This window comes from Suncus etruscus, chromosome 11 (assembly GCF_024139225.1).
Source record: "Suncus etruscus isolate mSunEtr1 chromosome 11, mSunEtr1.pri.cur, whole genome shotgun sequence".
In the NCBI taxonomy this organism is placed as follows: domain Eukaryota; kingdom Metazoa; phylum Chordata; class Mammalia; order Eulipotyphla; family Soricidae; genus Suncus; species Suncus etruscus.
In genome coordinates this window covers 60,521,362-60,537,074 of record NC_064858.1, presented here as the reverse complement: position 1 = coordinate 60,537,074, position 15,713 = coordinate 60,521,362, and the positions used below count along the sequence as shown (strand labels likewise).

Here is a 15,713-nt window from a genome sequence, read left to right as displayed (position 1 = left end):
AAAACAAAACAAAACAAAAACCCAAAACATTAAAAACTAGCTAAACTGGGGCCAGAACAATAGCACAGCGGTAGGGCCTTTGCCTTGCGCACGGCTAACCCAGGATGGACCTGATTTCAATCCCTGGCATCCCATATGGTCCTCCAAGCCAGGAACAATTTCTGAGCGCATAGCCAGGAGTAACCCACCGGGTGTGGCCCCCAAACAAACAAACAAACAAACAAAAAAACCCAAAAACAAAAAAAGCAAAACAAAACCAAAACCCAAAAACCAAAATACTAGCTAAACTAAGGACATAGTAAATTTACACATCCAAGAGTCTGGCGAGAGAAACAGAAAGCTATATACATCACAATAAAATTTCTTCTAAGTTAGTGATAAAGAGAAAATCAGACAAGCTACTATAGGGAGAAAAAAAGACAACTGGACAGGAGACAAAGGAATGTTCCAAAATTTAAGTCTTTAATCACTGAACCAGAATAAATGAGGTCAGGGTCTCAGAATAGAAAATCAATAAAGAAATATGTCCCCTAAATCGAAGACATCCAGTCTTTGGAGAACCACACAAAGATAGGAAGGGTCATTAGAAGCATCTGCATGTTACCCATCTGCGAGGCACATTCCAGGATTGGATTCCTATAAGCTCACTTCATCCCCAGCATGACTTTTGGAGGTTGGTTTACTAAGCATTATTGTCTCCATTTTAGAAATGAGGAACCTGAGCATTACCAAATAGAATACAGGATGAAGTTGAATTGGAATTGCAGACTAAAAGTGAAGGAGTTTTGGAGATAATGATAGAGCAAACACTGCACCTTATCAATTGTTTATCTGTAAAGAATTTTTTAAAAAATAGTTTTTATTGAGGCCAATATGAATTACAAGTCTTTCACAGTTATGTTTAAGGTACATAGTGCCAGTAATTTGGGGGCAATTCCCACCTCCATGTTGACCACCTGCCACCCTGTTCCTAGGATGCATCCCATACCTCCACTATTAGCCTCCTGGTCTGCTAATGTAACAGGTCCCTTTTGTGTATAGCTTGTGTGGTTTGGGTCTCTTGATTCCATTGTTGTTGACTTTGGGTTGGATGTTTAGGTCTGATTATTTTTATTTCACTCAATGTTATTGAGACTGCTTGCCCCTGGCACCAACCACTTTTTTTTTCTCTCTCAATTTATGCGGCAGAACAAGATGATTCAATTCTATGGTTCTGTTGATAAGAAAAAGAAGAAAAAAGATCGGGGAGGAACCCCTGCCTAGAAATTGTGAATAAAATTTAAAAGAGGAAGGAAAAAAAGAGAAAAAGAAAAAACAAAACCCAACAGGACAATACAAAACCAAAGAATAATAATAAAAAAAAAGGGCCTGAGAGATATCATGGAGGTAGGGTGTTTGCTTTGCATGCAGAAGGACGGTGGCTTGAATCCCGGCATCCCATATGGTCCCTGGAGGCTGCCAGGAGCGATTTCTGTGTGGATTTTTGGTTTTTGGGCCACACCCAGCCGTGCTCAGAGATAGCTCCTGGCAGGCACGGGGACCATATGGGACGCCAGGATTCAAACCAATCACCTTACGTTCTGGATGGGCTGCTTGCAAGGCAAATGCTGCTGTGCTATCTACGATTTCTGAGCATAGAGTCAGGAGTAACCCTGAGCGCTGCCGGGTGTGATCCAAAAAATAAATAAATAAATAAATAAATAAATAAATAAATAAAATAAAATAAAGGAGGCTGTCTGGTTTGGTGGTTTGTTTTTGTTTTTTGTTTTTGCTTTGCACAGGCAAGTATGTATTGGGGAAATTAGAAAGGAAATATCCTTGGCCTAAGAGATATAGGGTTTCTCCACCCTTGAAGCATAATGTCATGGGATCTTCCACAGGCTCTTGTCAGAAATTCCAGAAGTTCTGTTCAGTCACAATTGTTGCTGTCAGTATTCTATATTTAGTAATCTTGGTTTTTGCACAGATCAAAGGATGGTGTATCTGCAAAGAATTTAACTAGGCTGCACTCTGTGGGGATCTGCTACATCTGAACAGCCCTCCAGGGAAGTAAGCCATTGGCAAGACCCCAGAATGAGAACAGGGTAAAGCAGGGAAAAGAACTTAATGGGACTCAGAGTTTGTGATCTTGTACAACCACATTGCCTCTCAGCTTCAGGTAGAGTCAAAAGGAAACTCAAGTGTCCTAGAATCAGCTCTAGGCACTGACAGGTCCCCAGCTAACAGGAGAAACAAATTTTCTAGACTTAGACCAATCAATGCATGTGTGGGGCTGTTTGTCAGCAGCTGACTTGGCAACACTATCAGGGAGAAGGGAGCAATGGGTTAAAACTCAAGTTCGAGAAGAGCTGTTTCCTATGTGACTCAGAACTTACTACTTGGTAATCCTTGGGGAAGCTGCAGAGCTCCTCAAATTTCCCAGGCCTCATTAGGACTCTCAGCTCCCACTTTTTCTTTCTATATGTGTGTATGTATATATATATATATATATATATATATATATATATATATATATATATATATATGTGTGTGTGTGTGTGTGTGTGTGTGTGTGTGTGTGTCTTTCCCATATTTGTCTATGAGTTCCTTTGCAGGGTTAAGACTGAACATATTAGTCCCCTAAGCCTACCAGAATCGACTTCTGAGTGTAGAGTGCCACCAGGTGTGACCTACCACACCTGCCCCCCCCCAAAAGATTGGATATATCAGATGCAGTCATGAATTGCTTAGTAATTGCTTAGTGTCATTCTGAGATGTGTGCTCTGAGTTGATTTTGCCATTGTATGATCACTTATCTAGACAGTGTTTTTGACTCATGTCAAAACTCATGAGTTTAGGACAAAAATCCTAGTGGGACTAAGGTTTAGTATATAGTTTATTCTTGAATGCATTGTTGCTACCAATATCATAAACTGTGTATATATAACTATGTTCAGCATATAGTAGGTGCTCAATAAATGATTCTCTGGGAGGAATTTTGCAAAAAATAAAAGCAAGAGTGTGGAGGAAAGCAGCAGATTGATTTCATATTCTAAAAGTAAAATGTTTTAACAGTTTACAAAAATGACTTATTTGGTTTTAAAATAAAATTTCTAAAGTAAGGGTGTCAATTTTCTTGCTCCTTTGATCATTTACTATCTCCTAGGCCCTCATAAAGGAACAATATGATGAAATAGACATTGTCAGAATCCACACCTGACACGAGGTTGTTTGGGATGTAGATGTGAGGGCATATTTCTAAGTGCTTCAAGACTCCAGTGCCTGACAAGGCAATTTTAGGTCACTATTGCATTTTTCTGTAGTCAGGATTATTCTGGTGGTCTTTTGCCTTGAGACTGCATGTACGAGCTGCAAGCTTTGTTATCATAAACCCTCCGCATCAGCAAATAACAAGTCATTGATGGTTCTGTTTCTTTAGAGAAAGAGAATAAACTTCCTGACCAAGCAAGAGGTCAAGGACCTCTCTCACTGTGACTTTATCTTTCAAGGAACTCCAGAAGGGCCTTTTGCAAGTCACCACTTTTGTTTAAAAGCTCGACCGAGAATATGTGCTGGCATTTCATTTATAGTTCTGTGTAGAATTATCTACCTGTGAAACTGATGTGAAATAGTTGTGTCTGAGGCTTTCAGCATGATTTATCCCTCAAAGCCCAAAAGTAGACACTTAACAACAGTGGTTTCAAATCCAGAGTCTGTCATTTGCAATGATTTCAATGAATGGCAAGGAATAGAACACAGAAAAAAGTTCTGAACACACACACACACACACACACACACTTTCACATACACAAACACACAAAGCACACTCTATGAACCAAAAGTTAATAAAATGTGGAGGATTAGATGACACTGATCTAATGAACCGAGTTCATTTTTCTACAAAATAATGAGTGTTTTGGCCACAATTAAATTCACGAGCAACCCCTTTGCCCATATACTCAGTTCTGTGGTGGTGTTGAGGTATCAAGGCCATGCTGGTTATGTTGGGGGCTTCGGGGATATATCAAGTGATGCTCTGGAGGGAATCATGTGGTGTAGGGAATCAAACTAATGCTGTGTGCTCTTGACATATTATCTCTGGCCCTAATACAAGTTCTAATGAGAAAAATATGTTAAATTTGGATAGCAATCAATAGGTTCCTGATGGAAAAATTATATGTACTTTCCCAGGCAATAATAATTTTTGCAATAATTTTAGAAGTTGATGGACAATTAAAATTTCTTGCTTATCTGTGTTTTTCAAGTGTTCAGATCTGATAAGGGAGCTATTTTCTGTTTTGAAACAGGTAATCTGAAAATGATTCAAAACATAAGCCAGAGGACTTGAGTGGAAATGTCTGTCCTTGTCAATGCATCAGAAAAAGTGGTTGTTGCTGCTCCTGTGCTGGATGGAAGGGCCGTGCCGGATATGAACTTCCTTCCAGAGAAGGATGGGCATGTGTCAGCAGCTCCAAAACGGTCTTATCCTCAGGGAAATGTCCTGAGATAATCAGATCTTGTTTGTCATTGCTTTAAAATGTGAGAGGTGAGATACAGAACTGAGTGAAGGGTTGATCACTTTCCTGTGCCAAAGGAAGGAAGCCTTTCGAGACATTTAGTGTGCTTGGAAGAGGAAGATAAAGAACAGCAGTGAGAGGACAGCAGAAGACATGTGCTGGCCTTGACTTGCATATGCTAAGTTTCTCTGGTCTTAAAACCTAGCAGAGGGAAATGCTTGGACATACCGGCATTCTTTCCAGTTCTGGGGCACAGTGCAATGGCATGGAACCTATTGGCGAACTTGAATGGTTTGTCTGCTGCTCATGTTTTAGGATTTATCCACTGTTATCTACCATTATTTAGGGCTGGAGATCTAGTACAGGCCTTGCTAATTAGGCCTTGCTAATTAGACTTTGCTAATTCCAGCTTAACCCCCAGCACCACATATGGTCATCCTGTTCCTCCTGCACCCAGCACAGACAGAAATAATTCCTGAGCACCAAAGGGGAGTAAGTCCTATCGATTGCTCTGTGTTGCCCAAATGCCCAACAAACAAATAACCCACTGTTTAGAGAAAGGGCTGTCTTTTACTCTCCTTTCTTTATCAAAGAGCTAATTTCCATTTGTTTTTATTTATCATTTTTATGGTGCTGCTCTCATATACTTAGCCAAATGGTTTATAAACTATCCTCTTTGTTTCATACTCTTATACAACTATCCTGAGCTATATTTTAAAACAGTGAAGTTTTTGCAATTTAGTTCCTTTTACATCCATTTGAATGAAGAATGAGGGATAGACAGAAAGTAGTTTGCTCCAAGTGGTAAAAGAAAATTTAGTTTCAATATAAAACTTTTGATCACTGGCCCAGGTTCTTTTATCCCCCTGGCTGGGGTCTGCTGTTCATTAGGTAGGGCATGCTACTTGATTGTGGCATGGACAAAACATTTACTGACCTCTGATATGTTTGATGAATTTAACAACAGTGTCACCTTTGTTTTCATGGTTAGAAAAGAAAAAGAAAATTCTTTGATTTTTATTTATTTTGGCCATGCCCGGCAGTGCTCAGTGGCTACTCCTGGCCCTGTGCTCAGAAATCGCTCCTGGCAGGCTTGGGCAACCATATGAGACTCTGGGGATCGAACCTGGGTCTGTCTTGGGTCATCCGCGTGCAAGGCAAACACCCTACTACTGTGCTATTCCTCCAGCTCCAGAAAAAAAAATTCTAAGGTCTTTCCATTCCAATAATATATCTCTATGAAGGGGACATGTACACAACCACTTTATGTGCTAGGAAAGTTCCTGAAATTTGAAAGTCTGACTTCTGAATCATTTGATTTGAATGTGATCAGCTCAGAAATTGACAATACCAACATGCTGGGGAGAAACTGAGGCAGAGAAACCAACTGAGAGAAGGGTTAGGGCACCCCAAAATAATACCTTTCCACATAAGGAAAATTAACTAGATACTAACTGGAAGAATAGAAATGAGAAACTCATTTATAAAAGTGCTCTCTCTCTCTTTCTCTGTCTCTCTCTCTCTAATTGTGATAGTGGGACAGAGTACAAAGACAATAGAATTGGGTCAGATTATCCTGAACTTTATTTGGCTACATCATTTAACAGCCCAGAGGAAAATGGAAAGAGTTTTTTAAAACCCTGTTTTCTCATAGGCAAAGTAGGATAGAAATGTCTAAATCAAAGTTTTGTCTAAAAGGTTAAACAGATGATAAAGGATAAGTACTGTTCTAGTGCCAAATGCCAGAAACATGAGCAAGTGAAAGCTATTATTAAAAGTTAAAAGCAGCAACACAGATATCCATTCAAATTAATGTTTTAGTATTTTTGACATAAAGATCAAGAGGTGGTATCAAAGGATCATAAGGAGTCTTATCTTTATCTTGAGAAGTATACATATTGCTTTCTCACAGAGGTGGAACCAGATGACATTAGCACCAACAGTTAATGAAGGGTCCTATCTTACCACAACCCCAGCAATACTGGCTCTATCCAGAGTTTTTGATAAGTGCCAGTCTCACAAGCATGCACATCGCTGCACTTTGTATAATAGGCAAGATATAGAAACAACTCAAATGCTCAACCACAGATGAATGAAACAAGAAGCTGAGGTATATATAGTGGAATACTATGTAGCTCTAAGGAAGAACAAAATCATGCAACTTTCAGCACATGGATGGAATTACAGAATGTTGAGTGGTCAGTCTTAAGGAAAGGGACCAATATAGGATGATCTTTCTCATCTGAGGGACTTAAAGATACATGCAAAGGGCCCAACAAAACATAATGGAAGAACTAATCCACAAAATTAAGTTGGAATGGGAATGAGAAGGAGTATTGAGATTGGGAGATGGGAACACTGGTGATCAGTGTAGTGTTGGAATTATGTCCATGGAAACCATTGTTCATAGTATTGTAAACCAAAAGAAAAATTAGACAAACAAAAAGCCAACAACACAGGGCTGAAGAGATAGTACAGTAGGTAGGGTGCTTGCCTGTATGTGGTAAACCTGGGTTCAATTCCTGATATTTCTCCTGAAATAGACCAGGGGTGATCTTTGAAGTCAGAGTCAGAAGTAAGCCCAAGCTCCTCTGGGTGTGGTCCCCAAATAAAAAAATCAAACAAAAATCTCCAATAACCCCCCCCCCCCAATAACAACACATCAGATAGCTCAGAGCAGGTCTGCCTTGCAGGTGTGAGAGTGAGAGCTGCATCCCTGGAGCTGCAGTGTGTGATACCCACTACCCTTTCAGCTGTGTAGCTTGTGATCTTTCGTGCTATACATGATTTCCAGCTGCATCCCAGCTTTTGTGAGCAGTCACAGTGCAATCAGTCCCTCTTCCCTACTCCTCCCTGTCCCCAGACTTCTACTAGTTTCACCACTAAAAAGATATGAGGGCAGAAAGCTCAAAGAAGTTATTGGGATGCCTGTCTTGCATGCACCAAGTCCTGTCTCAGTCTCTGGTATGGCACAACCTCTTGATGGACATAGAGAATATATAGCATTATGAAATAGAGTTAATATTTGTTGGGTGTGGCTATGGTTGGCCTCTGAGGTTACTGAGGAGGTCTGGAGGCCCATGAGGAACTGGTCATGTTCTTTTTCTGAGTTATCTAACTATCAGATTTAGCATTGCTAGTGATTCCTGGAATAGTTTCCAGGCTCCTAAACATTGTTGAGGAGACCCCTCAAGTCCATAAAAGAGTTGTAGGAGAATTGTGGCCAGAAGTACCTAACCTATGTAGAGAACTTGCCTCAGCATGACAGTAATGTCTGGTGAACCCTACAACTAGAAAGTTCTTGAAGGCCACAACTAAAGGAACCGAACTCTCAGTGATCACCACAACCCCACTCTACTACCATCTCTCATGTGCACCACAACTAAAGGTGTGTGTGACCTCAGATCACCGGAACAACAGCACCAATAAAAGGAAAGAATGGATGAATGAAAAAAATAAAGTACATTTACCAAACTAACTGCAAACTTCCTGATGGTGCATCCCTCACCAATGACTATTAACTCCTACCCTGCCACACTGCACTATCACCATCACAATGTTAGCAATAAACACAACAGGAGGATAATGTGAAACATGTGATCTGGGCATATGTAAAAGATCAGCTCAACTGGGTTTCCTATGTGTGATAGAAGACAAATATCTGTGTTAAATAAAAGGTATCTTTTGAAAATTTGCAAGCTATTTATGCTTTGCCTAAATTATTTTCATCTGAAAAAAAACCAACAAAAAATAATAACATTTTTATTTTTAACAATGAATTATTTATAATTCTTTATAATATCTCTGAATTCTTTATTTTCTTTCTGGCATCTTTTCTCAGAAAAATTAATCTATCAATAGTCCCTTTTGTCTATTTTACATTTAAATTCTCTTAAAGACAAATCTCTAATTAATTGTAGGAGAATATAAAAGCTGAAAGAGAAAGAGCAAGTTCCTACATGAAGACTGATTTGTTGAAAAAAAGATACAGATAGCTTCTTTTTTGGGGGGGGGCACACCCGTTTGACGCTCAGGGGTTACTCCTGGCTATGTGCTCAGAAATCGCTCCTGGCTTGGGGGACCATATGGGACGCCGGGGGATCTAACCACGGTCCGTCCTAGGCTAGCGCTTGTAAGGCAGACACCTTACTTCTAGCGCCACCTTCCCGGCCCCCAGATAGCTTCTTTTTTATCAGGCCTCCCTCATTTTACTTTTCTGTGAAACGGGACATTGAAGTGAGCACTTACCCATGCAGTCGGGGCCCCAGTGCCCAGGGCAGCACTGTGGCTGCATGTAGTCCTTTTTGCAGATGTGGCGGCACCCAGGGAGGGCCAAGGAGTATGCTTTCATTTCATATGTGAACCTTGGAGATAGAGAGAGGACATGGACCCACATGCAGAGCAAAGCCTTGAGCTGTTTTATATTGCCTTTACATTAAAAACATCAAAACATTAAAAATCACAGATTGAAATAATTAAGTGCAACTTAATTATCTGATACATTATTGATTGATATTTTGGGGGTCATACATATACTTGGGGTTTATTCCTAGCTTTGTACTCAGGGATCAATCACTCCTGGTGGTGCTTGGAGGCCCCTATAAAGTGCCAGTGATTGAACTGAGGTCAGCTCTGTGCATGCAAATGTCATTACTCATATACTATTACCCTGACCACCCTCCATAACCTAATTTTATTATTTTTAAATTTTATTTAGTAGTACTCTGCATTTACTCTTGACTCTGCCGATCACTCCTGTCAGGGCTTGGGGAACGATATGGAATATGAAGATCAAACCTAGGTTGGCTGTGTGCAAGGCAAGCACCCTACCTGCTATACTATGGCTCCCACTGAATTATTTTTAGTGGTAAACATAATTGCTAAAATTGAAAATAATAAAAAGGGTTGGAATATCTAAAGTGTTGGTAGAAGTGAAGAAATAAAATTAGTATAGTTATTCTTGATTTTTGAAAGTTTGAGTTCTACCACTTCACTTTTACAAATATTTTATTAATTCTTGTTATTACTAGCTGAATAATATCTGAATGTTTTTTCTCTTTATGAAAAAATATAGTGAGAGATAGTTTTCAGGGCCTGTTTTGTAGCAATTGTTCTAGAAGCAGTCTACACACTCTGAAAATAAAAAATAATTCTTTCCCAATCATAATTTTTATAGGCTTTGTATTTAGCATATCATTTCTGGTTTATTATATGTTAGTATTATTTTATTTTTTTATAAGTTATTTAGAATTATTTGGAAGTTCATTTTTGGGGTACCTGGAAGTGCTCCAAAAAATCCCACACATTAATGGTAATGGCTTCTTTGATTTATGCCATTTCAGCATATGACATTTCTATGATGATACAATACAATGAGTGATGTTTGCTAGGGTCTTCTCAAAAAAAAAAAAAGATAAAATGATTATTTCTTTAGAACTATTTCTGTACCAGCTGAAGTGAAATTCTGAAGAAGCAATTTATAGAGACTTAAGAACCATTCTCCATAAAAAAAATTAAGATCTCTCCATGGAGGATTTATTCCAGGTTTGACTTTACTGCATCAAGAGATAAACCTCCATAGATATTATTTCCATCTGCAGGCTGTTCAGAATAGTGTGAGAGAGAGTTCAAGGTTGTACTCCCAAGCCAGTCTTTGAAAATAAAGCAATTATTTATGGTAAAATAAAGCAGTTACTAGCATTATTGGTATTCAAGTTGGAGATGGAGTTAGAATTTTTTTGAAAGATTGAAAATATTAATGAGGATATTTTTACCAAGATGGGAAGGGAGAATCAAAGGAAAAACCAAACATTTCCCAAGAATCAGTCTTGGGGTTATTCCAACTTAAATAAATTATAGAGAAAATCTTCCTTTCTAAAAGAGAACCCGAGTGCATCTGTTTTTTGCAGATTGTGTGTGTGTATGTGTTGTTGTTGTTGTTGTTGTTGTTGGTGGTGGTGGTGGTGGTGGTGGTGGTGGAGGTAGTGGTAGAATCAAATGTCTATTTTGGTCACTGAAAAATAGATGCCAAACATATAAAAATTCATTTTCAATAGTTACCATATAAAATTTAACCCTAAGCCCTGCATGTCTCAAATATTTTCAAGAGAAAATATTGGTTGAAAGGTAGGCTCACTTTGGTAACATTTTGATTATTTCTGGCCATATGCCACATATTTATTAGTTCTAGGTTAGTTAATGATTGGAAATGTGAATGCAAAGACTATTTTAGTTTTAGAGTAAAGTTCAGTCACATTAAGTGAATGTGAACAGTGCGGTAGAGCAGTGTTAAGGTTTAAATGTACACAAAATAAGACTTTATATTAATTTATCTTTCTTGAATAATAAACACACTTTTGTATCCTACCTAATTTCTAAATGAGTAACCTAAGTAAATAAAAAATGTTCTGTAGTTGAGTATTATGGCTACTTTCTTTCGCTGGGGGGAGTGGTAGAAAAACTGCTTAGACTTTGCAAGGATTAGCTTTGAATGATGAGTTTTGAATCATAACAGGATTCAGACAGAAGAAACTATTTGCATATAATATGTGAAGAAAATCCAGTTTATTTCTCTTCCTTTTTTTTAATCTCTAAACAGTGTTGGGGGGGATAACTAGTCAGTCAGTAATATAACTAGCATATTTTAGCATATTCTTAGTATGGGCTGAATGCAATATAAGAGAAAAAAAATCAGGGAAATGTTTTGACATCTTGGAGACTCAATTTTTCTATGTAGATTTACAATCCCTGAAATTCTGAGGCTTATTTTTCTTACCAGTATCTGCAGTCTCTAACCCCAGAACTGCCTTTGGTAATCTTGGTGTAACCTTCAGGGCAATTGATTGCAAAGTTGTAAGAGCAGGATTGGCACTCAGTCCTAATTGTCAAGACAGACTTCTTATCACATCTTTTTTCCTGGGAAAACATATAAAAAAAGTTAAGTCCTGTTAACAAAGTCAGGTTTGTCAATCCCTCCACTGGCTTCATGTCAGAGAAAGATGTGGGTGACTGTACGGTGCCTAGATAAAAATTGGTTGGATGCTTTTAGTCTGTTGGAATGGATGTTGGACTTGACAAGAAATGTCACCAAGAATCTCAGTGATTCTAGGATCTACTTATACCTCTCATCTGTGATGCAGGTAAAGGAGGATAATTTAATTACCTAAGTGAAAAAAAAACCAGAACTATATTGTAGAATTCTTTTTGTAAAAGGGAATTTTCTCCACAAGGCTATTAAAAGCCAATTGGTCAGAGACCAACAGGTCACGACAGTGATTTTCAGCATTACTTGCACAGGAGAATCTGTTCTGGATGTTAATGATACTTCCGGCCCCACAGGGAGTGGTTTCTACTCCTCAAGCATTTTCGATCTTCTCTCTTTCAATAGGAATCTTATTCTGAGGTTCTAGAGGGCAACCAGTTGATCAAAAAGGACTTTCACATGCAAGACATGGCAGTGCTAAAGAATTACTACTGGCTGTATGCATGTGCATCATTCCTGGTGGTGTTTAGGGGACTACATGCAGTGTCAGGAGTTGAACACAGGTCAGCTTTGAGCCTTACCTGCTTCACTGTCTCCATGGCCTCAAGGTTTTATTACTCATAGAGAAAGACTTATAGCTTTGAAGCACATTTACAGTATTCACTGGGCTTGGCCAACATTCACTCCTCTGACCAGTTTCTACTCCTGGTCCTGTGGTAGGTATGATCCTGAATTTGCTCTCTGATGGTAGTTCCCAGGAGGCTGCTGGAGGGGCTGGCAATATATAAACTGACTGCCCTGAGGATTTTGTTATAATTTGTGGCAGGTAGAGAGGAAAGAATTTATGGTGCCCTTCTGTGTTGCTCAACCAGTGAACACCCGACCTAGAACATTTCTACATTCAAAATGGTACAATGTAACGTAGTTATAGTGGTGAGATGATTCAAATAAACAAAGATCAGGAGATTAAAAGCTGGAAAAGAAGAAAGTGGAACGTTAGCACTCAAATCAGAGATCTTTGGTGTGTGTTGGATTAGGGGGGGTATTAGCTGGAAAGTTTAGCAGAAACATTAGCAGAAAAATAGCGCTATGGTACTAAGATCCTATTTTCTATCAGCATACTCCTTTATAAAGGTTATGCCCTGGATAACAGCAAAGGAAGATGCCGTGCAAATGAACTAATAAAACTAGGATGGAAGTCTCATCTTACCTGTTCTGTCGTTTCTGTCCGAGTGCAGAAATTCTGCATCACCAGTCCAAGAAATAAAAGTATTAACATTTGGAGTATGATGAGGAAATATTTGTTCCTTCTGCGTGCCAGGCACCTGTCAGAACAATTTAGATATTTAGATATTGCCTAAAGAATCCCAGTGAATTTTTTTTCAGTGCTTGCTTTTAGATCTGTTCACCTTCTGTCTGTCCCTAGATCAAACCAGATGCTGTCTGAGACCTTATTTAGAGACAGGAAAATGGCAAATCGTGGTTTGAGGTGAAATCGACCACTCTTCACTTTATATGGCTGAATTACAGGATATCCTGACAACAGGGTTGAGGCGGAGCCACAATCTGGAATTTCAGTGCTTTGTGAAACTCCCAAGAATAAACTCCTGCTTTGCGCTGCTTTGCTCAGTCTGCCTCCAGCTTTGGCTATGCCCAGACCCATAGTCCTGTCCACTTTACACACCTTTACACATTCAGCTATCGCTGAATGGAGAGTTCCTGCACAAAGTCCATGCTGAACTGGTAGCTGGGCACATACCTTTATTGAAGGGTACGCTGCAGGAACTCTGGCATTTGTCATAGAGAGATGGAGTTGACTTTAGCACAATTAAATCCCAATTCCTACATAAGAGTTATTTTTCTAAGCCTGTGTGGTAATTCAATATATCAGGAATTATTACTAGAGACAAATATAAAGCTATTATCATGTAAAAACAGTAAGATTTTTTGAGGTTTAACTGCCCAAATGTTTTGCTATCTTAAACTAATGCAGAAAGTAAGGAAATTAGAAGCTTCTCTTTGTTTCCTTTCTATTTTTGTGTTTGGGATATATCCAGTAGTGCTCAGGGGTTTCTTATGGTTTGGTGCTGGGGCTGCTCTGAGTGATGTCAGGGGATCATAAGGTGTAGGGAGCCACAATATGTGAAGCAAGAACTTAGTCCCTTGAGTTACCTCCCATTAAATTCTATAATTTTCTTGTTATTAGTTGCAGTACATAGAGATAAAAACCATATATGTGGCTGTTTAGAATTATCTCAATATTTTTATTAATTTTATTTCTATTGTGTTCTCTTGTTGGCTGTGAATAGATTGTTCAAGTTATTTCAAGTCTCTACCTCCAACTCCCCCAAATGTACCTGCATTTAGTGAATATTTAGAATGATGGCTGGTAAGTCAGGTATTTATAAGAGTACATAGTGAGTGCATATTCATTCATACCCATTGTCACTTTCAAGCTTAAATATACTAACTTCAATGACACCAGCTACACAAAAATGAATCCTTAGCTCAATATAGCTGTGCATTGGGGTTATCCTGGGCTGTCCTGATTCTGCAAATCTGCATGTCCCGTATAGGATGCATTCTATACTAGTGTCCTTCTTCCTTTTTGTGGATTAGATGAATTCTCAAGTTTCTAGCCATTCAAACTTGTTTTGAAACAAGAGTTTCCTATCAGCTCTATTTCCTGAACAGTTAGTACTCTTGAATGGCTCCTTTTGTGCTGTGATCACTTGTGCACACAGTTTTTCTCTGCCCAGGGTGCCTGCTGCTCTCACAGTTTTCTACAATGTTTCTCACAATCTTCAGGTACCTTTCCCTGAGGTGACTCCTTGAGAGGTGATAGTTTGCTCTGGGACAAGAAAGTGACTTTTTTAATTGTAATATTCAGAGAATTCCCCCACATTGGTCAGGGGAAAGAGGACCAAAAAGTTTTTTGGGGAACTTGATGGAGCATCTCTTTTGACTTCAGGGTCCTGCGCTGTTAGTATTTAATTGCTCTTAGCTTGACATTGCACCAATTTTAGGTTTATAGTTTTTGGTCTCTGGATAATAAAATATTCATATGTGCTTTGAGTGATTTTCCAAGAAGGAAGTCATTAACATCACTTTTGTAGCCATCATCATCTTCATTAACATGGGTAAGGCAGAGAGATAGCTTAGCCATAGAGCACTTGGCTTGCATGCTTGATGCCCTGGGCACCCCCTGCAGCGACAACAGCAACAACAATAAAATAAGCAAATGAATGCATTTACCTAGAAAAAACACTTTTTGGCCTCTTAATTTAAGCTTTACTGTACATGCATGAGATATATAACTTTTGTATTGCAGATTTCCCTGATTTTATGAAATTAGAACAATTTTATTTGCTATGATTTGGCACATTATTTGGATTGAGTCTCCTACAAATATTAGCAGAAAAACATATGCATTCCCAGGTTCCAAACATAATCTACCAAGTGACACCAAATAGGGCATTCTGTTTTGGGAAGATGGAGAATTTTTTTTTTTTTTGTCACTATCCCATTTTGCTGAGAAGACAACAGACAGATGTTGAAATCACTAGCCCAGGGTCACCGATTGGCCAATGATGGAGCTGGGACTTGGACCCTGGTAAGATGTAGAAGCTGAGATCTTCAAGTGAGCTGTTTTGCTTCTTGAATCTTACTGAAATTCCTTCTGGATCTTCTGAAATTGCCAACTAAGTATTAGCTTGGGTTATTTATGCTTTTCAGGAAAAGAAAAGTCCAGAGATTGGAATCTAAGAGGAGTTTTCTGGCAAAATGTAGTAATTTTTTTTTTTTTTTTTTGGCCACAACCGGTGATACTCAGCGGTTACTACTGGCTCTTTTGCTCAGTAATCGCTCCTGGCTTGGGGAACCATATTGGACTCTGGGGTGGAGGGGAGGATCAAAGCATGATCTGTCCTAGGTCAGCTGCATGCAAGGCGAACGCCCTACCACTGAAACACCGTTCCCGCCCCAATATTTTTTAATTCTCTCATCATCTTTTTTAGGCAGAAGATAAAGATCTTAGATTAGTTGTGTTTTGATATTTCTTAAATATTCATGTACTGAGAACATTGCTTTGCATTGTTTTAACTCATTCAAAAACTCCTAGGAATTTTTTTTATGAAAACATGTCTTTAATACAGGCAGGGACTGTAGGGTGGTGGGAGATTTGAGGCATTGGTGATGAGAATGTTGCACTGGTAAAGGGGGGTGTTCTTTATATG

The 15,713-nt window shown here is 38.9% G+C and overlaps 1 protein-coding gene across 1 annotated transcript in view; it reads right to left on the bottom strand.

The window, feature by feature from the left end:
* Positions 1–13,141, bottom strand: part of STAB2 (stabilin 2) — a 182,860-nt gene extending 169,719 nt beyond the window's left edge. Inside the window, 4 exon segments of the mRNA XM_049782948.1 lie at positions 8,745–8,860; positions 11,272–11,411; positions 12,689–12,835; positions 12,929–13,141. Of these exon segments, the coding sequence (XP_049638905.1) occupies positions 8,745–8,860; positions 11,272–11,411; positions 12,689–12,835; positions 12,929–13,141 (616 nt within the window).
* Between the last annotated feature and the right edge of the window lie 2,572 nt (positions 13,142–15,713).